Raw genomic sequence first — 26,456 nt, forward strand, 5'->3', positions numbered from 1 at the left:
CCTATAATAAACATGGAACAGTTAAGTTTGGAGTGTCCTATACGTAGCCTAGTTATTACTGTGTCTTCTTTTCTGTTTCCATATGCCCTCCTTTCTTTCCCCACTTTTGATTGGATGTTAAATAGGTGTCTTCCTTTTGACTCTTTATTCCAGTCCTCTTGCCATAATCTTATAACTGCAGCTTTAATAATACTTTTTATTTCTGATTTGCATAATGGAATTTCTATTTCAACCTCCTCTTTTCTCAATGCGGTTTTGGCCAACTTATCCACCTCCTCATTCCCTTCTATCCCTACATGGGCAGGGATCCATACGAATTCTACACTTACTCCCATTTGATTGATTCTACATATATTCAGCAAAATTTCATACAGAATATCCTGTCTTGATGCAGAAGACCCACTTTTTAAACTGTGTAAGGCTGAATATGAGTCTGAACATACAACCACACTTATGGGCTGAATTTCCTCCACCCACTGCATTGCCATTAAAATTGCCATCATTTCTGTTGTAAATACGGATACATTATTACTTAACCTCTTAACAAAATTTGAAATATGGAATGTATATCGCTGCTCCTGTGTACCCGTTATCTGGATTTTTTGACCCATCTGTATATATTTGAGTACAATTGAAATATTTTTGTTGCAAATATTGATCTACTATTTCCTCTTTAGTCATACACCTATTCTTATCATTGATTTTACTATGCAACTGTAGATCTACTAACGGCATTTGAAACAACCAAGGAGGTATAACAGGTATTACTACAGTTGGGCTTGTTTTTATACAATCAATTCCTATTTCCTTGGCCTCCATATCTGCATTCCACCCAAAACTCCTGTACTTAGTGTGCTCATGTTCCCAACACTTTTGGAGTACTTCTTTGACTGGATGGGTGTCTCCATGCCCCCTTACAGAATTCCAATATGTCATCTTTAGCTTAAGTGTCCTAAATTTTAATGGCATCTCTGCCATTTCCACCTGCATTGCTGAGACTGGCGATGTGCAAAATGCCCCGCTTTCTATCCTTAATGCTTGAGACTGAATGACACAGTCAAGTGTAACAAATGAAAAAAATGTTAAAATGATGACTAGGAGGATGGAGGATGAAGATGTTGATGAGGCCATGGACAAATTGCAGAAGGCTGAATTTTCAGAGGACAGAATTGTTGCTCTTGAACCTTTCAGCTTTATCTTTACTTAGATTAAGGACATGAATTTGTTCCTTGAACATGTAGTTCATGTTATGAATCTGAAAGTATTCTGTCAAACTGAAACGGAAGAAAATGCATGATGTGCTTCTTTGCAGAAATAAACGAAAATACATAAATTTGCCTCTTTGCATTCTTTCTGTTCTGTTTTTATTTGTTATGGAAGTGTTTTAAGCTTTTACTAATTTTTATATTAAACTATTTTTATAAAACTATTGCTAGTTTATCCAATAATTAAATTGTTAATAGTTTTTTTTAATTGTTAATATTATTTTTCCAAATAATAGTAAATAGTCTGTCTCTTTGTAACATGCTTACAATACAAAATTAAAAATTGCATCTGCTTAATTTTTTGTTAATGTTATGTAGTTGTAGCCTACTTGAATGAAAGTACAACATTATAATCATATGATAAACAAGCAGCAAATAATAACTAGGGGCAAAGTTTCTGTCTGGTTATACTACTAAAGTACTTTAAACCATTTAACAGCATTATTACTGCGTCTTTATTGGCAACGGGTACTTTAAACCATTTAACAGCTTCAATACAGCGTCTTTGCCAACGCGAACGAACGACTGGAAACTTATTTTCGTTTTTTTTTTTTTGTGTCGATTGCAAGTGACATAGCAGGTACCGTAGAGTGCAGGTGTCGACTGCAAGTGACGTCACTTACAGAGGAAGTTTGGGTAAATGAGAGTGCAGGTCTGCAGCCAGACCCTATTGGAATCAACTGCGGGTGGCAGATCATTTTCTTATTTAGCACCCAAACTCTGGAGCAATCTGCCTAACACTGTTCGGGAGGCAGACACACTCTGTCAGTTTAAATCTAGATTAAAGACCCATCTCTTTAACCTGGCCTACACTTAACACATTTCTATAATCCAAATCCGTTAAAGGATTGTTAGGCTGCATAAATTAGGTCAACCGGAACCGGGAACACTTCCCCTAACACCTGATGTACTCGTTGCATCAGAAGAAGAATGGCATCTACGCTAATATTAGTATCTTTCTTTCTTATTCCGAGGTCACCGTAGCCACTAGATCATGTATTCAGAACAGACAGTCACTGCAGTCCCCTGGATCCAGTCCGTTGTTATGAGTCTGGTTCTGATTCTGCTTTCTCGGGCTTTTCTTTCCCTTTTCCGCCCTCTGCTGGTCACTACCTCTCTTTCTCTCTCTTCTTCCCCTCCGCAGCTGCTTCTCATTTGGTATCTCACTGATCCTTTCCACCTGTTCCCCCTATCAGGCTCGTTTGCTATTTAATGTCCTCTGTTCTCTTGCCTTTTGTCGGATTATTTTGCTCGATTCAGATGCTGTGAACAACCTTCAGAACCTTCTCCAACTAAACACCCTGTCGTGTCCTAGTCCTGTCAGAACTGCCTGGTCCAGGTCAGCTATATCTCTCCTGCTATTAACCTGCTCTCCTACCCTGTGTCCAGTTACCCTGCTGTCTGCTCACTCCCGCTGTCGGGTTCAACGCTGTGCTGCCGCTCGGTACGGGAAGAAAGGAGCCCGGGGTCCTCTAGCCGGCAATTCTGCTCTCCGCTACTCCCCAGCTACGGTTGTGAATACAAGAGGGCTGTGAAGCCACGGAGGAACGCCTTTTCTGAGTTTATCCTTTTCCTGTTTAAAGAGACTGTATGAGTTTATCAGCATACGCTGCTAAGTAACCTACGTTCCTGTTTGAAGAGACTGTCTAGTTTTCCTGCATACTCTGCAAGTACCTACGTTACTGTTTGAAGAGACTGTTAAACTTATCTGCATATTCTGCGAATTGCCTGCGTTCCTGTTTCAAGAGACTTTACCCCTGAGTTGTCTGCAAGCTATTTTTGCTCCTGTTAAGTACAAGACTGTTTCTAAATAAACCCAACATCTTTTGCAATTGGATCCTGTTCTCTTCTTCATAACATCCGTACCCATTAACACCCAGAGATAACCTCTACAGCCCTGAAAGTCAGCAGCAGACAATGTCATATAGATGATCCCCAGAGACAGATCATCGGTGAAGACCTCATCACAGACGGACATCAACGCATGACCACGAAAACCAGATGAGTCATCTAACTTTGTGTCAACATTGAACTTTTGCATCTACATTAATATTAGTCTGTTTCTTTCTTATTCCGAGGTCACTGTAGCCACCAGATCTAATCTGTATCTGTATCCTTCTGCCTCTTCGACTTTTTCTTCAACATCCACTTCTTCGACTTATTCTATGGCTTCTGCCTCTTTGACTTTTTCTGCAACTTTTTCTTTTAAATTTTTTCTTTGGCTTCTACTTCTGGATTTTTTTTTTTTACTTCTACTTATCAACTTCTTCTATGGCTTCTGCCACTTCGACTTTTTCTTCGACTTCTACCTCTGACTTTTTTCTTCAACTTCTACTTCTTTGACTTCTATGGCTTCTGCTTCTTCGACTTTTTCTTGGACTTCGACTTTTTTTTCAGACTTCTACTTCTTTGAATTCTTCTATGGCTTCTGCCTCTTCGACTTTTTCTTCGACTTCTACTTCTTCGACTTTTTCCTGATTTCTGCTTCTTTGAATTTTTTCTTCAAGACTTACTTCTTTGACTTCTTCAATGGCATCTGCCTCTTTGATTTTTACTTCTTCCACTTTGACTTCTTCGAAAGGTTGAAGAGGCTTCTGTCTCTTCAACCTTTTCTTCGACTTCTACTTCTTTGACTTCTTCTATGGCTTATGCCTCTTTGACTTTTTCTTCAATTTCTACTTCTTCAACTTTTTCTATGGTATCTGAGTAGGTTTTTCCTCAACTTCTACTTCGATTTCTCCTTCAACTTTTGATTCTCCTTTTACTTCTTCGACTTCTTCTATTGCTTCTGCCTCTTCAACTTCTACTTCTTCAATGACTTCTATGGCTTCAGCCTCTTCGACTATTTCTTCAGCTTCTACTTCTTCGACATTTTCTTTGACTTCTTCTATGGCTTCTGCCTCTTCGACTTTTTCGACGACTTCTATAGCTTCTGCCTTTTCAACTTCTACTTCTTCGACTTCTTCTATGCCTTTTGCCTCTTTTACTTTCACTTTTTCTTCAACTTCTGTTTTGTCTTCTTCTATGGCTCCTGTCTCTTTTTCTCTGACTTCAACTTCTTCATCGTCTTCCATGGCTTCTGCTTCTTCAACTTTTTCGTCGATTTCTAGTCAACTTCTTCTGTGGTTTCTGACTAGGCTTTTCTTTGAATAGTACTTCTTTGTCTTCTTCCATGGTTTCTACCTCTACTACTTCGGCTTTTCCTTTGATTTGTATCATGGCTTCTGCTTCTTCTACTTCTACTTCTTTGACTTTTTTTTAATTCTACTTCTTCGACTTCTATGACTTTTGCCTCTTCAACTTTTTCTTCGACTTCTACCTTTTCGGCAACCTCTTCTATGACTTCTGCCTCTTCTAATGTTTTTTTCTACTTCGGCTTCTGCTACTTTGTCTTCTTTTATATCTTCTGCTTCTTCAATTTTTTTCTTTGACATTTTCTTTGAATTCTACTTCCTAAACTTTTTGTTCAACATCTTCCATGACTTCTGCCTCTTCGACTTTTTCTTCAATGTTTTCTTTGACTACTACTTGCACGGCTGGTCTTCAATGAGCCCAAAAAGGCCCATGTCACACCTCTCTTCATATCCCTGCACTGGCTACCGGTTACGGCTCGCATCAAATTCAAGACACTGATGCTGGCATATAGGACAGCCACCGGCTCATCACCTGCTTACCTCCATTCACTACTTCGAATCTACAATCCCTCCAGAAGTCTGAGGTCCTCTAGTGAAAGACGCCTCATTGTATTACCACAGAGAGTCATGAAATCACTTTCCAGAACATTCTCGTTCACTGTTCCTGCCTGGTGGAATGATCTTCCCACCCCTATCCGGAATGCAGACTCCTTAACAGTTTTCAAGCGACTGCTTTCAACACTATTTGACTCAATAATAATAATAAAAAAACATTTGTTCTCCCCTCTTTCTTGATCTTCCCTTTCTAGCCTGTACTCAACTAACAACGCCTGATAAATGGTATTTTTGAGTACTTCCTATGTTGATCTGCCTCTTTATGAATCACTTGTTGTATTCCCAATTGTAAGTCGCTTTGAATATAAGCATTTGCTAAATGAATCAATTTAAATGTACTACTTCTTTGACTTCTTCCATGGCTTGTATCTCTACTTCTTCTATTTTTTTCTTTGACCAGTTCCATGGATTCTGCCTCTTCCACTTTTTCTTCGACTTCTATTTCTTCAACTTCTTCTATAGTTTCTGCCTAGGTTTTTATTCTATGGTTTCTGACTAGATTTTTCAGCGACTTCTACTTCTTTGACTTTTTTCTTCGACTTCTACTTCTTTGACTTTTTCTAAGACTTTTTTCAACTTCATCTATGGCTTCTGCCTCTTAGTTTTTTTCTTCGATGACTTCTGCCTCTTTGACTCTTTTAACTTTTTTTTTTTTTTTCGATTTTTACTTCTTTGACATTTATGGCTTTTGCCTCTTCAATTTTTTCTTCAACTTCTACTTTTTTTAATTCTATTTCTTCAACTTTTTGTTCTATGTCTTTCATAGCTTCTACTTCTTCGACTTCTTCTATGGCTTCTGATTCTTCTACTTTTTTTTTTTTTGACTTGAGCTTCTTCTTTTTTGACTTCTTTTGTAGCTTCTGCCTCTTCAAAATTTTCTTCGACTTTCTACTTCAACTTTTTCTTCAATTTTTACCTCTTTGACTTTTTTCTTCCACTTCTACTTTTTCGACTTCTATAGCTTCTGATTTTTCTACTTTTTTTTTTTTTTTTTTTTTTTACTTCGGCTTCTACTTTTTCAAATTCTTTTATAGCTTCTGCCTCTTAAAATTTTTGGGCTTTGGTCTTTTAGACTTCTGCTTCTTTGACTTTTTCAATGACTTTTGCCTCTTCCACCTTTTTTTCAACTTCTTCTATGGCTTCTGCCACTTCGACTTTTTCTTTGACTTCTACTTCTTCGATTTTTTCTTCTACTTCTACTTCTTTGACTTTTTTCTTTGACTTCCTCTAAGGCTTCTGCTTCTTCAACTTTTTCTTCGACTTTTTCTTCGACTTCTGCCTCTTCGACGTTTTCTTCAATTTCAGCTTCTTCGACTTTTTCTTTGATTTCTACCTCTTTGACTTTTTTCTTCCACTTCTACTTCTTTGACTTCTTCTATGGCTTCTGCTTCTTCGACTTTTCCCTCTACTTCTATTTCTTTGACTTCTTCTATGGCTTCTGCCTCTTTGACCTTTTCTTTGACTTCTACTTCTTTGACTTCTTTTATGACTTCTGCCTCTTTGACCTTTTCTTCGACTTCTGCTTCTTTGACTTCTTCTGTGAGTTTAATCTGCTGTATTTTCTTTTCTTTTCTTTAAAGCTTATGTAGTTGATTTATAAAACAGGTAGTTTTGTTATGTTTGATATTTTTGCCCTTGCCCCCTTCTGAAGTCAACACCCTTTTGTTATGTGTTTATTTTTAAACTTGTTCAATTCAAGTTTTTCAATTCAAGTTTATTTGTATAGCGCTTTTCACAATACAAATCGTTGCAGAGCAGCTGTACAAAAGTTTTAGGCTACTACAATATATTTAGTAGCTTATTAGTGGAGAATACTGTATGTTAAGTCGATGTACATATGATATAAATGTTAAAATCAGTAACTGTGTAATCAAACAGATGATGAACACTAATTGCAATGGTTATGTGCTGTAATCAACTTGTAGGAAAATTATGTAGTGCTGTATGTTGTTTCAAGGCTGGCATCATCTGCGGTCCTCTGAGGGGTTGGCATCATCTCTTCTTCTGAATCCAGGCTGAATCTTGTGTAAATCCTAGTTACCACGGGATGGAAATCCCGTGGCAGAGACAGAGAAACAAAGAAATAATTAGCGTAGCTGCTGTTCCAACTTCCGACCAAACAAAAATGATGGTTTAGCCCAAGCTGAAGAATATTAATGTGCATTTGATCAGATGTAACTGAAATTACAACGTTATGAGATACATTATGTGAATGCTTGGCTAAAGAGGTGAGTCTTTAATCTAGATTTAAACATAGAGAGTGTGTCTGAACCCCGAACGTTAGCAGGAAGGCTATTCCAGAGTTTGGGAGCCAAATGAGAAAATGCTCTCCCTCCTTTAGTGGACTTTGCTATCCTAGGTACTACTAAAAGTCCAGAGTTTTGCGACCTTAGGGAGCGTGAGGGATTGTAGCGTAGTAGGAGACTAGTTAGGTATGCAGGAGCTAAACAATTAAGGGCCTTATAGGTAAGAAGTAATATTTTGTAAGTGATACGGAACCTAATAGGTAGCCAGTGCAGAGACTGTAAAATTGGGGTAATATGATCATATTTTCTTGATCTGGTAAGGACTCTAGCAGCTGCATTTTTGACTACATGTAGCTTGTTTATTGAAGAAGCAGGACAACCACCTAGTAGTGCATTACAATAGTCCAGTCTAGACGTCATGAATGCATGAACTAACTTTTCTGCATCAGAAACAGGTAACATGTTCCGTAGCTTAGCAATGTTTCTAAGATGGAAGAATGCTGTTTTTGTAACATAGGAAATATGATTTTCAAAAGACAGGTTGCTGTCTAATATAACACCCAGATTTTTGACTGTAGAGGAAATAACAGTACATCCATCTAGTTGCAAGTTGCAGTTTAAGAGATTCTGTGTACTGTTTTTTGGTCCAATAAGTAATATCTCAGTCTTATCTGAATTTAACAGTAGAAAATTATTGGTCATCCAGTCTTTCACATTTTTAACACACTCTGTTAACTTTGCTAAGTTAGAAGTTTCATCTGGTCTTGTTGAAATATATAGTTGAGTGTCATCAGCATAACAATGGAAACTAATCCCATATTTCCTAATAATATTACCGAGGGGTAACATGTAAATTGAAAATAATAGAGGACCTAGGACAGATCCTTGTGGCACTCCATACTTTACTGGTGTTAGCTGCGATGACTCCCCATTTAAATAAACAAAGTGATAGCGATCGGACAGGTATGATCTGAACCATCTTAAAGCCTGCCCTTGAATACCTGTATAGTTTTGTAATCGATCTATGAGTATGTCATGATCTATAGTGTCGAACGCAGCACTAAGGTCAAGTAAAACTAGCAATGAGACACAGCCTTGATCTGACGCAAGTAGCAAGTCATTTGTGATTTTTACAAGTGCAGTTTCTGTGCTATGATGGGGCCTGAAACCTGACTGAAATTCTTCAAAGAGATTATTATTTTGCAAGAAGGAGCACAATTGAGCAGACACAACTTTTTATAGAATTTTAGATAGGGCTGCACGATTAATCATTTTTAAACCGAAATCGCGATTTGAAAGGGTGCGATTTTCAAATCGCAAGAGCTGCGATTATTTCGATTTATTATCAAATGTGGTAACAAGCATATAAGTCGTTTTTGACAGGTCACTTCAAGTGCATATTACGTCTTCATGCTTATATTACGTTTGATGCAGAGTTTAACCAATAGGGGGCATTTTAACACTGCATGTAGAGACATGCACGGGACGTATTTTTCAGTCCCGCCTCCGCAGAAATATGTTTATCTCGGTCCGTTCCTACCTCGACATTCATGTTTTGTCCCGCTCCTGCCCGCATAAAAGTAACCTATATAGTTTTTTTTCAGTACATCAATTGAATTTACATGAAACAGTTTTGTAACATCTCGTAAGTTTCACAAAACCCCAGCATAAACGTCCCCGATAAAATATTTGTTATATAGGCTAAGCATCAACATTCACAAACCACTGTTATTCTTAACAGAATTAAGAGCAATCATGAGCTACTGTGTGTCTCCAGAGCAAGCAGACAAAGCTAAAGTTGACATCTCAGTTCATTTGCGATCTCATAAAGCTCTAACACAATGAATATTATGCACAATGAATCTTTCACAATGTCTACACTTCGTGTGTTTTAATTCGCGAGCACGCAATATTCAGCACTGTGCAAGAATGTTTGAGCAGTGAGTGGATTCTAACTTAAACACCTGACTGCCTATCCTTGTGCTTACTGATAATAGCTGTAAGTTGTATACTAGTTGTTCTTGCTGCTTTTGTGCAATAGATGAATAACAATATTTTGCTTTTTAGATATTTCTATTTTGCGGGGATCCCGCGAATCATTTTATTTTCCCGCGTCCCGAACAGCCGCACTCGTCCATCAAGTTTTGTCCCGCGCCGCAGTCGGTTGCGTCGGGTCCCGCTATATACTCCCGTAGGAGTGCAGGTCTCTACTGCATGTACTGAGCAAATAACGTTAACGCCATTTGGAAAAGATGAGCGGGAGCAGCGGCTCAACTTCCCAACAAAGTGTCTCTTAATGTAGGTTATCATCAGTGTTTTACTGATGTAAAATTGTTTACAGTGTGTTTGGATTCCTAAAAGTTTAAGATTTTAATAATATTTTATTATATAATTTTAATTGTTAATTTAATTTTATTTAAGATGCTGTAGTTATTTTCTTAATTTGTCATGATAACTGACAACTTTATTTTAAAAAAGGCAACAATGTTTAAGAGGTTTTAAATAAACAGTAGAACAGTGTAGCATACTTTGATTATGCTTGGTCTTTCTTTGGTTCTGTTAAAACCACCATATCAAACCTGTAGCTCTTTTATGAAATAGTAAATCGCATTTTAAATCGCAAATCGCAATTTTGATCAGAAAAATCGCAATTAGATTTTTTCTCCAAATCGTGCAGCCCTAATTTTAGACATAAATGGAAGATTAGAAATGGGTCTGTAATTTGCCAATTCACTAGGGTCTAGCTGTGTTTTTTTAATAAGAGACTTAATAACCGCTAGTTTGAATGGTTTTGGGACATGACCTAAAGATAACGATGAGTTAACAATATTAAGAAGCGGTACTTCTGCTACAGGTAACAACTCTTTTAGTAATTTAGTGGGTACAGGCTCTAATAGGCATGTTGTTGGTTTAGTTGCGACAATAAGTTTATTTAATTCTTCCTGTTCTATAGTTGTAAAGCACTGCAGTTTTTCTTCGGGTGTAATGAATAATGCTGAAGTATCGGTTGCTGTAGTATCTATATTTGTTATTGTATTTCTGATGTTGTCTATTTTATCAGTAAAGAAGTTCATAAAGTCGTTACTATTAAACTGTGCAGGAATATTTAGGTCGGGTGGCGTTTGGTTATTTGTTAATCTAGCCACTGTGCTAAATAAAAACCTTGGATTGTTTTTTTTTTTTCTATGAGTTGGTGGATGTATTCGGCTCTAGCAGCTTTTAAAGCCCGTCTATAGCTGGACATACTGTTTTTCCATGCAATTCTAAAAACCTCTAAGTTAGTTTTTCTCCATTTACGCTCAAGATTACGAGTTTCTTTTCTGAGAGAATGGGTATTACTGTTGTACCATGGCGCAGTACGTTTTTCTCTAACCTTTTTTAGCTTGATGGGGGCAACAGCTTCTAGTGTATTAGAGAAGATAGTGTGCATGTTACTAGTCATTTTGTCTAGTTCATTTGTATTTATGGGTACACAGAGCAGCTGAGATAAATCAGGCAGGTTATTTGCGAATCTATCTTTGGTAGCAGGAACAATAGTTCTGCCCAGACGATAGCACGGAGCTATATAGTTAACATCAGTGATACGCAGCATGCACGATACAAGGAAATGATCAGTAACATCATCGCTTTGAGGTACGATATCTATATCAGTAGGATCAAGTCCGTGCGATATAATTAGATCTAGTGTATGATTAAAACGATGAGTGGGTCCGGTGACGTTTTGCTTGACTCCAAAGGAGTTTATCAGGTCAGTAAACGCAAGTCCTAACGCATCATTTGTATTATCAACATGAATGTTAAAATCCCCAGCAATTAACGCTTTATCAAAATTTACCAATAGGTCTGAGAGGAAATCTGCAAATTCTTTTAGGAAATCTGTATACGGCCCTGGAGGTCTTTACACAGTAGCCAGAGCAAGAGATAGGAGAGATTTCTTTTGCATATCTGACAGAGTAACATTGAGTAGAAGTACTTCAAATGAATTAAACCTGTACCCTGTTTTCTGAGTAACATTGAAAATATCACTATAAATTGTTGCAACACCACCGCCACGACCAATCTGACGAGGCTCAAGCTTATAACAGTAGTTTGGTGGAGTAGACTCATTCAGACCAATATAGTCGTTTGGTTTTAGCCAGGTTTCAGTTAAGCAGAGTACATTAAAGCTATTATCCGTGATCATTTCATTTACAATAAGTGCTTTGGGTGCGAGTGATCTAATGTTTAGGAGCCCAAGCTTTAAAAATTGTTTTTGTTCATTTATTGTGCATTTTTCTGGTTTAATCATGATTAGATTTTTTCTAGATCCTGCATTAAATTTTTGTTTTGACCTTACTATTCGAGGAACAGACACAGTCTTTATAGATTGGACAACAAGAGTACTATCGTTTAAATGTGCAGAACAAAAGCCATCGTCGCAACTATATGAAGAATTGCTTACTAGTCAAATGGAGCGCAGCGTCCTGGAGATGTTGTCCGACAGGAGTTCTGCTCCGACTCTGCTGGGGTGCAGGCCATCAGCGCGGAAAAGCCTAGGGCGCTCCCAGAAAAGATTCCAATTATTAACAAAGAGCAGTTTCTGTTCTTTACACCATGACAACAACCATTCATTTAGAGCAAAAAGTCTACTGAACCTTTCGTGTCCACGTTGATACGTGGGAAGCGGTCCTGACACAATGATCTTCATCACGGGCGATGTGCTGCGTACCGTCTCGATCAGGCTCCCGAAATCCCTCTTCAAGACCTCCGTCTGCTGCAGCCTGACGTCGTTCACCCCCGCGTGCAGGACGATCGCGCCGACGCTCACGTCGTCATTCAGGATGGCAGGTATCTGTGAAGAAACATCAAGAATGTGAGCACCAGGAAAACAGCGAGTGTGCACTTTACCGTTAGCTAAGTTAGCACGAACGTACCGGACGATGGAGTCTCCGATGATCACAGCGTCGCGCTCCGTCTCGCAGAGGGGAGCGAAGCGGTTCTGGGTGGAGATCTCGAAGATCGGAGGCGGCGGAGGGGGAGATGTTCTCGCCCGAGTGAACGACATCTGGGAGGATCGCGTCCTGGGTGCGCCGAACCTGTGCAGAGAATCACACGGAGTAGAGGTGATGAGGGTGTTAGTATCGCGCTGTATACTTACCCGGGCAGATTCGAGTGCAGCATGTGAATAGAGAATAATCAATGTATGCAAGATTAGCCGCAACCACGCTGGCAAGTGCTAAACGGGCTATAAGCTAACTTAGTAGCAGGCTCGGGAAAGCAAATAAAAACTAATGATAACAAGGCGTTTCGATTGTTTTTGCTGTAAAACACAACAGGGGGTGTATTCATGTAACCCCTCACACCCAGGTCCAACCGCACCCGCGCCGAGCAGGTCTCGAACCCGGGTCTCCGGCACGGGAGGCGGACGCACTAACAAGGAGGCTAAAGGCTGCAACCCCTAGCGTCAGTCGCTAGTGCGTCTCTTGAGATCGGGGAGCGAGGTTTACCTGCACAGCACCTAGTAGCTGGCCTCCGTTACATTCACATGTTATGAAAAACAAAAATGATGGTGTATAGAATTGTTTTTAGATTTAAAAATAGAAAATAATAGTTTAACTCGACGGAGCTTCAACCATAGATATATATACATAGATGCCTCATTAGCGACTGTTTCTATGGGCCGTTATACGTAAGCCATCCGCCATTTCACTGCGGTCTACTTGACGTCATTCACCCATAGATCTCATAGTAATCACTGAAAATTCGAAAAGCCACAGTCCTGCACAGCCGTTGGTCTGCGAACCTACAGTATGGTGAATGACGTCAAGTGGACCGTTCCAATATGGCGGACGCATCTACGTGCTTGGAGCGGTCCAATGCGGTATCTATGTATATATATCTATGGCTTCAACTCAAGACATGCGCTACAACAAACAGGAAGTGACGTCAACACACCTCACCAGAAACACAGCATGACGCAATCTGTCGTAAAACCTGACGTTTCTTGAAGCAGCAACATTTGAATTTGGAAGCAGTGCATCAGGGCGGGTTTTGCTGCTTACAGCAAAGTCCAAAGACTATAGCCGTTGGTCGCTCGCTGCTCCCGACTGAGCAAGTGACGACTGTGGACATACAAAACATGTTGATATCACGTATCACGTATCAATATTTTTGTTTTGATTTAGTGGACCTACAATTTTGTGCATGGCTACAGCTGCATTTTTATTTCATACATTGAAAACACTTTTTGAACAACTAATCAAAAAATACAGCCTACAAATAACACTAAACACACACATTTCTTTAAAAAAAAAAGTCGTTATCTTTGCCATTACCGCGCTGGTTGTATAACCTTGCTGGAGGGATCATGATTGGTTAAGCTGACTGCCATCTGACAAGTAACTGGCCAATGACAACTGTGCGCGCCTTTACTGGTCAAGTTTGAAAATACGTTAGTTTGAGTTGGTGATGTGTGTGCTTCTGCTCAGCAAGATTACGCGATATGTCCCTGGTTATTTGAATAAGTGACTGTTACATTTTTTTATTTTGAATTAACTCGCGTTGTGACATGCTGAGAACAAAAGCTGGAATGTGAACACAGAGGAAGACCGGACTGGATCTGTGAGGTGATTGCTGATATCAGGTAAGAGAACATTTTTCAGTCTTTCTAGCTTTATGTTCTGTCTGTGTAAGTTACGCATGATGAGGTAACAGCTCGCACTACGGCTTGCATCTGTGTGTGTGCTGCTTCATCAAAGATGTTAGATGCTAATCGCGATTAGCATATTAGCACGAATTTGTAGCACCTGATATTGCTATAATAACGGCAAGTGATGAAAGTGCTATTAAAGCTCGGAAACACAGGAATCTAACTATAAAAACACAAACTGCTACCAATAACATTATTTTAAATTTTTAATCTTTGATTCAAAATCTTACATGGGATTAAAATATTTAGTAAAAAGGTTAAATGGTTCTTCTCATAATCAAAAATACATTTGTAACACATTTGCCCCACTGATTATCAATATGAGTAACTTTTTTATTATTTTGTCTTTCTTCATCTGAGGTAACATAAAGACGGAGGACATGCTACCATCATCTGTCCTTTATTTATTTCACTAGAAAAAATAATATGAGAAAGTCCTTCATGAGCCTCAGATGGGTCATAACTGGATAAATGCAGCTGCAGGTAAAATTATTAGAAGTTTTGGTTTGATTTGGGTCCACTAATTTTTAAGCTACAATTGTGTTTACCTTGTTATGATACATTTATAAAAAGAGACTATTGTTGTGAATCCAGTGTCTTTTTTTAGGGATTTACATTTTTCTTTTTGGATTGCCATGAGTTAGGCATGTTCTTACATTTTTAATTATATAATAACTAACAGTCTCAAAGCTGACTGTTAATCTGAATGATTTATAGTGGCAAATGTTGGTCCAAATTAAAAACATTTTGTCTAAGAGTTTAAAAGAATTTTAAAAGTGAAATCTTTATTTTTAAGGACTTATCAGCCCACCCCAGACTGACTGAGGATTCAGCTGATTACTACAATATGGTGGAGGGCTCTTCTGTGTCTGCTACACTCCACTATAACTTTGGTATGGATTTATTAACTATTTGCAATATGTGAGGAGTTTTGATTTGATGTAATTTAATAAAATTTACTTTTTAATTTACTTTTAAAAAGTACTATTTAAATTTACTTAATACAGTGTGCAGTTAGGATTCTGAATTAAGTGTGATGACTTAAATCCTGAATTGACTCTAAAAATGAATTTGCCAGAACCTACAATTGCATGTTATTTTATTTATTATTTTATTGTTATTAGTAGTAGTAGTAGTATTAGTATTATTATATATTAGTTCAATCTCAGTTTATTTAGTTTTAGCATTTTAGTTTAACAGCTCTAACCTATCAGGGTAATTACCCTTTGTTTTTTATCAGCTCTAACTTATGTTATTAAAACTGTGAAGCTTAAGTAGATCCACACTGGAAATTTATGAATTGATGTTTACTATTTTAAATGCACATCAGCATTCATAATATCAATAATAATAAAATGGAGGGATCATGATCATATTATTAAAAATACTTTAAACATTATTTTGTTGGTCCATTCCATCCATGGACAGAATCTAAATGCAAGAATCTGCCTAATTGTGACAAAGTATTGAAAAAAAAAACCCGTTATTATTGTTATTATTATTATTTTATGAATGGTTAACTCATATCAATAATTGAAGTGGTCATTTAAAACACATTGCATATTCATGCTTCATAAATTGACTTTATCAATAAAAAATTAAAATAGATTTGTTTGAATGAATAAAGAGTATTTCTCTATTAATTTCCCTAATGCCCCTCCAATGACACTCCAATGTTCATTGCCAATCTATGGCAATTTAAAATAATTATAATTATTATTTTTAGTATTATCCTGAGTAATAGTTGTTCTTCTTTAATATGTTGTTTTAACATGTGTAAGTATTTTTTTTTTAACATTTACTACACACATTCTAGAAAAGCTCTCTATTGGAATAGAATCTGTAGAGCTTGTTTTTTACTCTGCTGTTTTCCTTTCTGTAGGTGAGGGCAGTTTCCTTATTTTATGTCATCTTTCTGACAAAATTATTTTCATTTTCATTTTAAGCATTACCCTAATTCAGTCAAGCACAAAAGTGCTATTTGTAATGTGATCTTGCATATTCAGTATATTTAAACAAATTTGTTTTGCAGAGGTTCTTAAGAAGGCTGCACTGATTGGCAAGAAGCTGATGAGGATCTCTCAAACTTGGGACAAGGGACGGAGGAGTACAGAGGATGTCTAGAATGCACGAGTGACTGTCTGCACTGTAAGCACAAATGTATAGTTGCTGCTGCTTCTAATTGTTTCCAATTTATTTCCTGTTTAATATTCGAAGCTTTCAGTAAATTCTAGGTCAAATACAGGTTGAAAATGTATTAACTTTAACTTTTACATTATTTTGAACCAGTAGGTATATAAATTTGAAGAGATGCTCTTTTAAGGTCAGTCAGTGGTTACCAAATCTTTACGAGTAAAAAAAACATACACAAACAAAACCAAATTAAACCCTACAGCTCATGACGATACATTGAGAGCTTAAAGGGATAGTTCACCAAAAATGAAAGTTTGATGTTTATCTGCTTACCCACAGGGCATCCAAGATGTAGGTGACTTTGTTTCTTCAGTAGAACTCAAAGTTTTTTTTAACTCAAACCATTGTGGTCTGTCAGCCATATAATAACAGTGGATGGGCACCAAACCTTTAAAAAAAAAAAAAAAAAAACACGCACAAACAAATCCAAAATTACACCCTGTGGCTTGTGACCATACACTGATGTCCTAAGACATGAAATTAGGGCTGAACGATATATCGTTATCGTATCTATATCTAGATATGAACTTTCAAGATATTACTATCGAAAAAAGCAACGATATAGACGATATAGATTTCCCCTCTCCGCGCTCGCCCCGCCCTGCATACAACTCTGGCAGTCACACAACGAACATCAGTTTTACGAAGACAGCGCGCACACACTACAGAGACAGCGGAGAGTGCATGACAATGAGAGAAACACCGGGGACTTCTCAGTCATCCCAAAATAAGTCAAAGCAAAGTTTGATTGCTGACGCGTTCAGTAGCGTTACGCCGTACGAGTCGACGTCCACCAGACACCAAGAAATTACAGACGCTATAACATACCACATTGCAAAAAACATGGTACCTGTGTACACAGTCTCAAAAGAAGGCTTTAAAAAAATGGTTCGGATGCTGGACAAGCATAATAAAATACCACCCCGAACACTTTTTAATCAAGTGGCCATTCCGAAACTTTATACTGAGTGTAAAATGAGTGTTGAATCCGAGCTCCGTGAAATCGATCATTTCGCCACAACCACGGACCTGTGGACGAGCCGGACAACTGAACCATACGTAAGTTTAACAGTCCATTTTATCACAACAAACTTCGAACTCAAGACCCGCTGTCTGCAGACATCATTCTTCCCCGCGGAGCACACCGGGGATAATATAGTGGAGGAGATGAGAGGTGCGTTAGCAGACTGGAACTTGAAGGAGGACCAACAAGTTTGCGTGACAACTGATAATGCGTCGAACATATATCATATATCATATCGTATTGTATCGATATCGAGATATCTGCCATGAAAATCTAGATATGAAATTTTGTCCATATCGTTCAGCCCTACATGAAATGATTGTTTTTTTGCAATAAACTGAACAGTATTTATAATTTTTTTTACCTTTGATACACAGCAATGTCTATCTGTCCTGAGAGCAAGCTCATCATCCGGCTCGTTACATGTGTACGTGCTCTGGCATAGTATTTGCAAACGCTGTTAGGGGAAATCGGTGAACAGTCAACAGTCCCGGAGAGTTTGCACAAGCAAAGGTAATTTTTAGCTTTAAATTGGTTTGAACAATCAGGATAAGCACAAGTAATTACCATTTTCAATAGCCGCTATACTCACAATCTCTCATGTCGTACACATGCGACAGATCGTTTCCGGCGTTTTGCATATACTACTCCAGAGCATGTACACGTAACGAGCCGGATGATAAAAAATGATATAAATACGGCTCAGTTTCTCATAAAAAACAATCGTTTCATCTCTTAGGACATCAATCTATCATCAAGAGCCGCAGGGTGTAATTTGGATTTGTCTGTGCATTTTTTTTTTTTTTTAATACTTTAAAGGTTTGGTGCCCATCCACTGCCATTATATGACTGACAGACTGCAAACAAAGTCACCTACATCTTGGATGCCCTGGGGGTAAGCTGATAAACATCACATTTTCCTTTTTGGGTGAACTATCCCTTTAAGACATAAAACTATTGGTCTGAGCAAAAAACTGAACTGTATTTATATTATTATTTACCTCTGATCCACCGGAACATTGTACTGTCCTGAGAATGTTCACCTAGGCCGCATGTGATCTATCACGCGTATACGTCACTTAGAAATCTACAATTGTTAACCACCTCAATCTGTATTATATTTTAGGGTTTTAAAAAATTCCCTCATGCCCAAATTCAACATGAAGGGGGATGGTCCGCTGCAGAAGGAGGCATTCTAAAAGACTGCACTGTTCTCGGTCATTACAGGTATGTATATACAGCACACAACATTTAACAGAGAGCTTCTTTCTATTTTTACACACAGAATGGTGATACAAAATATATATCTCGTTTTTTGTTTTTAGTATCCAAGCAAAAGAGAAAGACTCCCTGTTACAATTAGTGTAATTAAAATAAAACAGTGTCAAAAAAGCTTTCCTTATGCAATTCTTTTCTTATTTGGCAGATGCTGTGATGACCAACTTCCTGCGAGCAACAGAGACTTGAGGAATGCAGTAGGAATGCATTTTAAACAAGAATTAAAACCAGTAATTATTCAACATCAAAGTTCATTGATGGTTCTTTTGTTAAAATAAGTAAACCAATAAATGGGTGGTTCTTTTTTTTATGTTGTCATTTATCTGTAATGTTTTAATGTTATGTGTGGCAGCATGCTCTTGTTTTGCAATAGATTTATTTATTTTAAATATTTATGAGTTACTAAAAACAATCACTTTTATAGTTTCATTTTATTGTTAAAAATCCATATTTTTGTCATAAAATTTATATTTAAGTGTATTGTATTTATAATATTTTATTCTGCATTAAAAAATATCATTTTGTATTGTCTTAAAATTGTTTAAATATATTTTTATTAATAAAAACTGTATATTTAATTTGTTTGGATGGATTGCCATTTTGTTGTCTATTAGATGTATATATGTAGGCATTTATTAGCTGTCTATTTGATGACTAGTCTATTTTTGGGCTTTGTTTAGACGTCTATTAAATTTTCACTGACAGCCCAAATTCAGTCTTGTTTTAGCCTAGACCCATATTCACTGTCTATTAGACGTATACATGTTGGCGTTCAATAGTGGTCTAACTGATGTCTAGTCTATTTTTGGGCTATGGTTAGACCTCTATTAAATTTTCACTGACAGCCCACGGTTTGCCTTGTTTTAGCCTAGACGTCAGGGCTGTGTTTGAACGGCTAATAGACATCTTTTAAACGCAAAATTGCTTGCTGGGTTACATCTGTAGCACGTCTTTAATTTACGTCTATACAATGTCCAGAAAAGACGTATAAAAAACTTTCATTCTGGCTCCTGTGAAGACGTCTTCTGGATGTCTATAAATTACGTCTTATAGACGTGTTCTAGACCACTTTTTGCTCGCTGGGTCAGGATAGAGATGATTGCCGAATGAAGGCTTGCATTGGCTTCTTTTGGTGTATTTTATGGTTTTATGTTCAGTCACAGCATGTCGGAGAAAAACACACTTTGTGTCCCATGGGAAACAAAGTAAATATTACATGATAAATAATGGTTAAACGATTGCAGTAATGTTATTCAATTTAAGGGTTCAAAGTGTCTTGCTGAACATCATGTATTAGGCCTATTCTTCGAAACAAGTGGCAGTAGAAATCACACAGAACAAAATGTTATTTAAATAAACAATTAAGCAATTTAATCATGCAATGGAAAACATAAAGCCATTAGTGATAACTGAATACAATAATAAAATTAATACCGCAATTTCAATATTCATAAGGATTAATCTTTAGGTATGACATCAACATGTCAGTATTGTACATTAAAATGCTGAAATTTTTTTTTTTGTATGTTTAGATGCTGTAAATACATCAGTATTGTACGTGTTAGTGCCTGTGAAAACGTAAGTAAATGTATGTATTGTAGAACCACATCTTACATAAAAAAACAAAAACAAAACAAAACAAAAAAAACCCCATAAATGATCATGATCACATCAAAAGTTCATGGTATAGCGTAAGACGGGATAAAGGCACCCCAAGATAAAAGGCACCATATTAGTTTCCTTTAAATCACTAGATGGCAGAAAAAACTTTGCATCACACTCTCTAAAACATCTGTTTCAAAGTGCATGTGAATTTGTCTGATACTTGACACGATCAAGGGCAGCAGTGCAAACTTGATTCTGTGCTTACTGGATTTTAAAATGTTGTAGATTTAAGTAAGCAGATATTTAAGTAGAGATAATCACCATGTTTAGAATGAAATCATATTTAAAACATATTCATTACATCATATAACAAAATATTATTTGCTGTTACTACTGTAAATCTATATTAAATTATTATGGGATCTTCTTCAATATTTTCAGAATCTTTACTTTTTAAAACTATTTTGTTTCTGTATTTTAATATATACAGTTGCAATCGAAAGTGTGAATGTTAAATACACATTTGAGTCATTCTGAAAATGGAAGCTGATTAATAAAAAAAAATCAAAAAATCAAATTGGCTCCACATGTTCATGTTCAAAATTATTCAGCCCCTAAAAGTCCAATTTTGTGCAGAATCTTTTATTCTTTAAAACCACCAATAAACGCTGCCTGTAAGTGCTTTGAAGCTTCTGTCACCTCTCCACTGCAATCTTGACCCATTCCTCGCCTGAAAAACCTTTGAGATCACTGATAATCTTTGGTTTTCACTTTGCCACTGCTTTCTTCAAATTCAACCAAATGTTTTCAATGAAAATTAAACTTGAAACAGAACAGGTCACTCAAGTACATTCCATGACTGATCCCTGAACCAAGCAGAAGTACATTTTGGATGTATACTTTGGGATGACTGTCCTGCAGAAAAGTCCATTGATCATCAGCTTCAGTCTTTGCACTAAAGGCATCACAATTCTTGCCAAAATGGCCTGAAACTTCAAAGAATCCATGATTTCCACTTACAGGACTGGTCCACCCCAAAGTCTGACGATGAAGATGGTGTTCTTCTGCTCATAAGCTCTGCCTTTTTTGCACCAGACATACCACTAATCCATAGGTCCAAAAAGTTCCAGTTTGGTCAGATCTCTCTATAAAACATTCTTGCGGAACTCCACGTCTATCTAAATTAATTTTAACATGTTCACGTCAGCCTTTTTGTTCTTCTTGGTCAAGAGTCGTATTCGGCAACATGCCTCAACACGAAGGCCATAATTGTCTAGTGTTCTTCTTATACTGTACACTGCATTGAAATGTTTTTCCTCCTTTCGTTGGGTCATCTTACAAGTCTTTGGTTGTACATTGCAGGCTTTTCCTCAGTTGTTCTGATCAAACATTTTATGATATTGTGCTTTTTTGTTCAACACCTTCAAAGGTTTTCTGGTACAACACATTTTAAACTAACGCATAAGGCTGCCAGCTGTGTCTCTAGGAATGTTTAATGCCTTGGAAATCTTCATATAGCCTTATTTTCTAAAGTAATAAAATTATTTATTCTCTGTAGTGTCTCTATAGCTTTTGTGAGAGCTCTTTTGACTTTGTCATATTAGCCACTAAAACCTTAGCATATGCACGGGCTAACTGCATGTATGTGTAACAGCACAAGCTAATTCTGTTTCTAGTAGAGTTTCTAAAGCAGGGGTCATCAAACTTGATCCTGGAGGGCCGGTGTCCTGCAGAGTTTAGCTCCAACTTGCCTCAACACACCTGCCTAGAAGTTTCAAGTATACCTATTAAGACCTTGATAAGCTGGTTCAGGTGTGTTTGATTAGGGTTGGAGCTAAACTCTGTAGGACACCGGCCCTCCAGGACTGAGTGTGGTGACCCCAGTTCTAAAGGCTTAATTATGTTTTAGGACAATTTTGTTCCCCACCATACAAATAAGTGACTAAAAAACAGCAATGTTAAACATGGGTTGAATAATTATGACATAGCTGTGTTATTAAAAAATCCTAGAACTCAAAAATATTACATTATATGTAGACATTATCACTTTTAATATGCCAGTAATTGGTTATAGATGCAATTTTTTTTTAAGTCCTGGATCTTCAGAAAAGCTTGTATTTGTAAACTACTGCAGTCTTTGGAGGGTTGAATAATTTTGATTGCAACTGTGTATTTTTTATGTTAGCATTTTAATTACAGTACATTTATTGAACAAAAATTCATAAAATGTATTTATCAAAACAAGCAGGAAACAGTACAAACTTTGCTAAAGTGATTGTTTTGAATAAGTATTAACTCAGGCATCATTTAAAAAAGCATTATTTTAGCTCAAGTATTTGAATCAATACGGTATCCCTTTTGCCCCATGCTGGTGAGCCTTTTACCCTGTGTGTGAGGTAAAAGGCCTCCCTTGCCACCTCATACATTTATGAGATTTTTAAACAAAATATACAACTTGCATGATTTCTCTCACAACATCTGTTGCTCCAGAAATGTTCAATACAAACCTATATATTTTTCTGCAATCACACATTTTGCGTGCAGTGAAAAGCACATTTTTTCTTGAGGTGTGCCTTTAGCCCCATTGTACCCTACAGAATTCCTTCTCAGCTCTTCACAGAAATCACTGTTGATTTAACTAGGTTATATTGTTTAGGAATGAAGCAGAAAGTTAGGATCAAAGTCTCTTTGTTTACGTGTTGTGATGAGCAGCTAATGCTTAGTTAATGAGACAGAAAACTGTTTTTGTTTTACTTTACAACCAAATAAGGTAATCATATTCCAGAATATAATCAATCTTGAGCATAGCTAAAAAAAATAAAAATAAATAAACAAAAAGGGCTTTGAAATTGGAGAAGTCAACTTTGTTCTTAAATTGTAAAGACTTAAATAAATGCACATTATTGGTTATTCATCTATACAGTTCTCTGCCAGATTTATTATACTGCACACAAATTCAGTTTGACTCAAACTCACACACAAGCGGAGACCAGATTTGATCGTTGCCAGCGCTCTCTTCCATATTGAGAAACTCCAAGTTTGGTGTAGAAACTATTGTACACCCAATTTTCTGTAGTGCATTTGTTTAGTATACAAGGCACAGAGTAGCATTATTATAGAACTGTTAACGCACTCAAATGCAGTATAATAAAACCGCTGCTTTAACCGACATATGCATGAGTCTGAAGTCTGACACGACTTTTGCTCTAATTATTCTAATTTCTAATTCTGCATGAAACAAACCCCCAGTATTTAGGACTCTTACAAAAGTTGCACATCAAAAATAGAGAGCTTGCTCTGCCTGGTACATATTGTCTGCTGGTGCCTCCGTGTAAATAAATTGCAAACCAACAGTACTTCCTACTAGGTGGGGCTGTGGTTCTTAACGAAAAGATGCAGAAGCCAGATTGACAAAACTAAACCACCTTTATTTTAATCATACAGACAAATGTCAATTGTTTCTCAAACAATGGTTCTCAATCTCAAACAAACTTCATAATTCAGCAGTAATAAAGCAATTCTGTACCTCAAGTAGTAACACTTGAAACAAAACATCTTTTCCCTCCCCCAATTAAACTGAATGCATGTCAGCACAGCATTTATACACAAAAAAAAGGGGGGGGGGAGGGGGTATATTGGACAATTCTATTTATTAACCACCTTAGTTGGACGAATACTAAAGAGATCTCGGAGGTTAACTTCAGGATCAACGTGATGTGGGATTTTACGCTCATTAAAGAGGCCTGTCAGATCAGCTTCCAGTTTGGTCCTCGGAGAGATCTTCATGCGAATCAAAAAGAGAGATCGAAGATCTTCAACCAGAGGACGTCGATTTCGCCCTTCCAAACGTTTCTGCCAACTCTTGCTGCTCCGTTTATGTGGGTGCTAAACAAGACAAATAGTGAGTTCATGAAATTAAACTTAAAAGCTATGTGGTAATGCGCACACACACTTAGATGCTGTTAAATCAAGCCCAACCAGCTTTCAACCCCTTTAATGCTTCATTAAAGGACAGAACTACCTTGAGTTTGGCCACATCAGGTTCATGGCGTAACATGTGGCGGACAAGGCTTTCCTGTTAAAACACCGCAGATAAGGTGGGCGTTACTAGCACAATATTTCAATTTAACACTGTAAACATTTGGGATCTACAAATACGCACTTGGACCTGAACATTAAATCAAAAATGGAGTTGTGATTTGAATTCAACCACTGGTTACTCATTTCACATTATTTGGCTTTAAGATACAAAATATCAAGAGACCATTCTACCATGCTTTCAGTGTTTCTCAAATGTACTCACACGCATGGCAAAACTCTTGGTACAGCCAGGGAAGGAACAGCGGTGTGAGAGCAGCTGCAGATGGACCTTTCTAATATGATGCTGCAGGTTAAACGTGGTAGAAAAGTAGGCCTGGCAGCCCTGACTGGGACAGAGCAAAACCGGCTTCTGCAACGCATGCGTCCGCTTGTGTCTCCTCAAAGAGTCACGTTTCCCAAAGGCTTTTTTACATACCATACAAGTGAACGATGCTGTTGAAAAAACAAAATGTCTTTAGAGCAAACAATCACTGGCACAAAGAACATGCCACTCATGGAAAACAGCAGTTTACATCTAATAAGCAAGCACAGATGGTTCCAACGGTTTACCTGGGTGACTCGCCATGTGTTTTTGTAAATTTTTCCAGGTGTGCACACTAATGGGGCATTCAGCATGAAGACAGCGATAACCTGAAGAGACAAATACTGGGTGGGCATTGTGAACTTGTGTAAGGGTAGTATGAACCTCAAAAAAAAAAAAAAAAAAAAAAATATATATATATATAAAGTTAGTTTGCATGTCAAAAAGACAACACTTCAAATTAAATTTTACATGTTTTCTAAAACAAGTACAAAATGCAACACTCATATTTACCACAAATGCAAACAAGCATTATGGGATTAACCTCTGGGTAACATGTTAACAGACGACAGCTAATATGCTTCATGCAGCAAATATTGGGGTTAAACAGTTATTGCCAATAAATAAATCAATTCACAGTTGACGAACCCTCACCTGAATGTCTCTTATCATGTGCTTTCCGCGCAATGTGAGACTCAAACGTCAGTCCACAGCCGCTTTTCAAGCATCTTATAAAGAAAAAGCCAAACATTTTTGCTGAATTTTACTTTCAGCGGTCAAAATTAAAGCCTTGGTTACCGTAACACTTTAAGGCTGCAGACGCACCTGAAACTTGGTGTACCGTGCGTCGCCAGGTGCAGTTTTAACGCTCGCCGTTTCCTGAAGGTCTTTGTGCACTGTGGATCTTTACACTTAAAATTACAAGCACAAAGCGTGTTTACGCGATAGCAAAAGCAGCCACTAAATGCGTGACTGGATTTATATTAAAAAAAAAAAAAAAAAAAAAAAAAAAAACCAAACCTTGAAATATTCGCGTTTCTCGCTGTGAGCATGACGCACGTGCCTCTTCAGTTTATCAGCGGTGCAGAAGCTTTTGCTACAGGCAGCGGCAGTGCACCTGCTCAGGGATAAGCACAAACATTCTCAGATGAACAAAAATATAAAGCCACAAATACTTCCCCACCATGCCAGTTCATTTTAAATACAAACATTTCACACACACAGTCCCTTAATTAATACGAGGCCAATACTTAAATCTATAAAATGTTCACCCAAGCAGGTTATCCAAATGTAACTAAATAAATTAGCCCATGCAGATCTCAGTCCAAGATTTACAAAACGTAATTATGAACAGGTCGTTTGTAATAACCATATTACTTCAAGTTTTTCACCCCGCTGTGTACTAAAGCATGTCGGCTCAGGTGCGATTTACGGGTGAAACTGCGTCCACATCCCTCTACAGCGCACTTGTGAGGTCGCTGAAGGAAACAAACAAACAAACAAAAACAAAAAAAACAAGTCTGATCATAGATACAGGGGAAACAAATGAGAACGTGACAAACGCGATCGTTTATTTTAAAAAGAAAATATTGATAGGACTTACCGCACCAGTATGCACAGTCTCGTGCTCCAGCAGACGCCATTGACGAGTGAATGTTGCGCCACAATCAGTATAAGCGCAATTATATAGCTGCTGTCGCGGCACAGCGTCCTCTTTCTTAACCACATGGGCGTTCATGCTTTCCATATGTATGCGACTATATCATAACGGCTTTTATGTGATTATTATCACTTGGCTTTGTTCAGTTCACATTAATAAACAAAAGAGTCTCTCGGCTTTGTGAGCTATATATACTCCTGCCACCTGCAGCTGGTTGCGCTAATTATGTTTGCTAATAAGATTTAAAAAAAAAAAAAAAAAAAAAGGCTATTTAGCAATTATTCAGTAATGAGAGCACAGCCGGTGTTGGGAACAAACGAGTTTGCGTAGAGATTGCATTATCTGA

General features: G+C 37.4%; 1 protein-coding gene and 1 long non-coding RNA gene across 2 annotated transcripts; one reads left to right on the top strand and one right to left on the bottom strand.

The window, feature by feature from the left end:
- Window positions 1-15,979: 15,979 nt before the first annotated feature.
- Window positions 15,980-18,935, top strand: LOC141339272 (uncharacterized). The gene is made up of 3 exons (XR_012355918.1): window positions 15,980-16,096; window positions 18,292-18,392; window positions 18,592-18,935. It is a non-coding gene; the product is annotated as an uncharacterized lncRNA (long non-coding RNA).
- Window positions 18,936-23,693: 4,758 nt separating this feature from the next.
- 42sp43 (P43 5S RNA-binding protein) lies at window positions 23,694-26,188 on the bottom strand. The gene is made up of 9 exons (XM_073843750.1): window positions 26,054-26,188; window positions 25,828-25,928; window positions 25,471-25,567; window positions 25,276-25,361; window positions 25,105-25,178; window positions 24,699-24,779; window positions 24,352-24,581; window positions 24,070-24,123; window positions 23,694-23,933 (listed from the first exon to the last, which is right to left on the bottom strand). Exons 1-9 carry the CDS (start codon window positions 26,186-26,188, stop codon window positions 23,694-23,696), a joined length of 1,098 nt encoding a protein of 365 aa, XP_073699851.1.
- Window positions 26,189-26,456: the final 268 nt, after the last annotated feature.

This window comes from Garra rufa, chromosome 7, assembly GCF_049309525.1.
Source record: "Garra rufa chromosome 7, GarRuf1.0, whole genome shotgun sequence".
In the NCBI taxonomy this organism is placed as follows: Eukaryota; Metazoa; Chordata; class Actinopteri; order Cypriniformes; family Cyprinidae; genus Garra; species Garra rufa.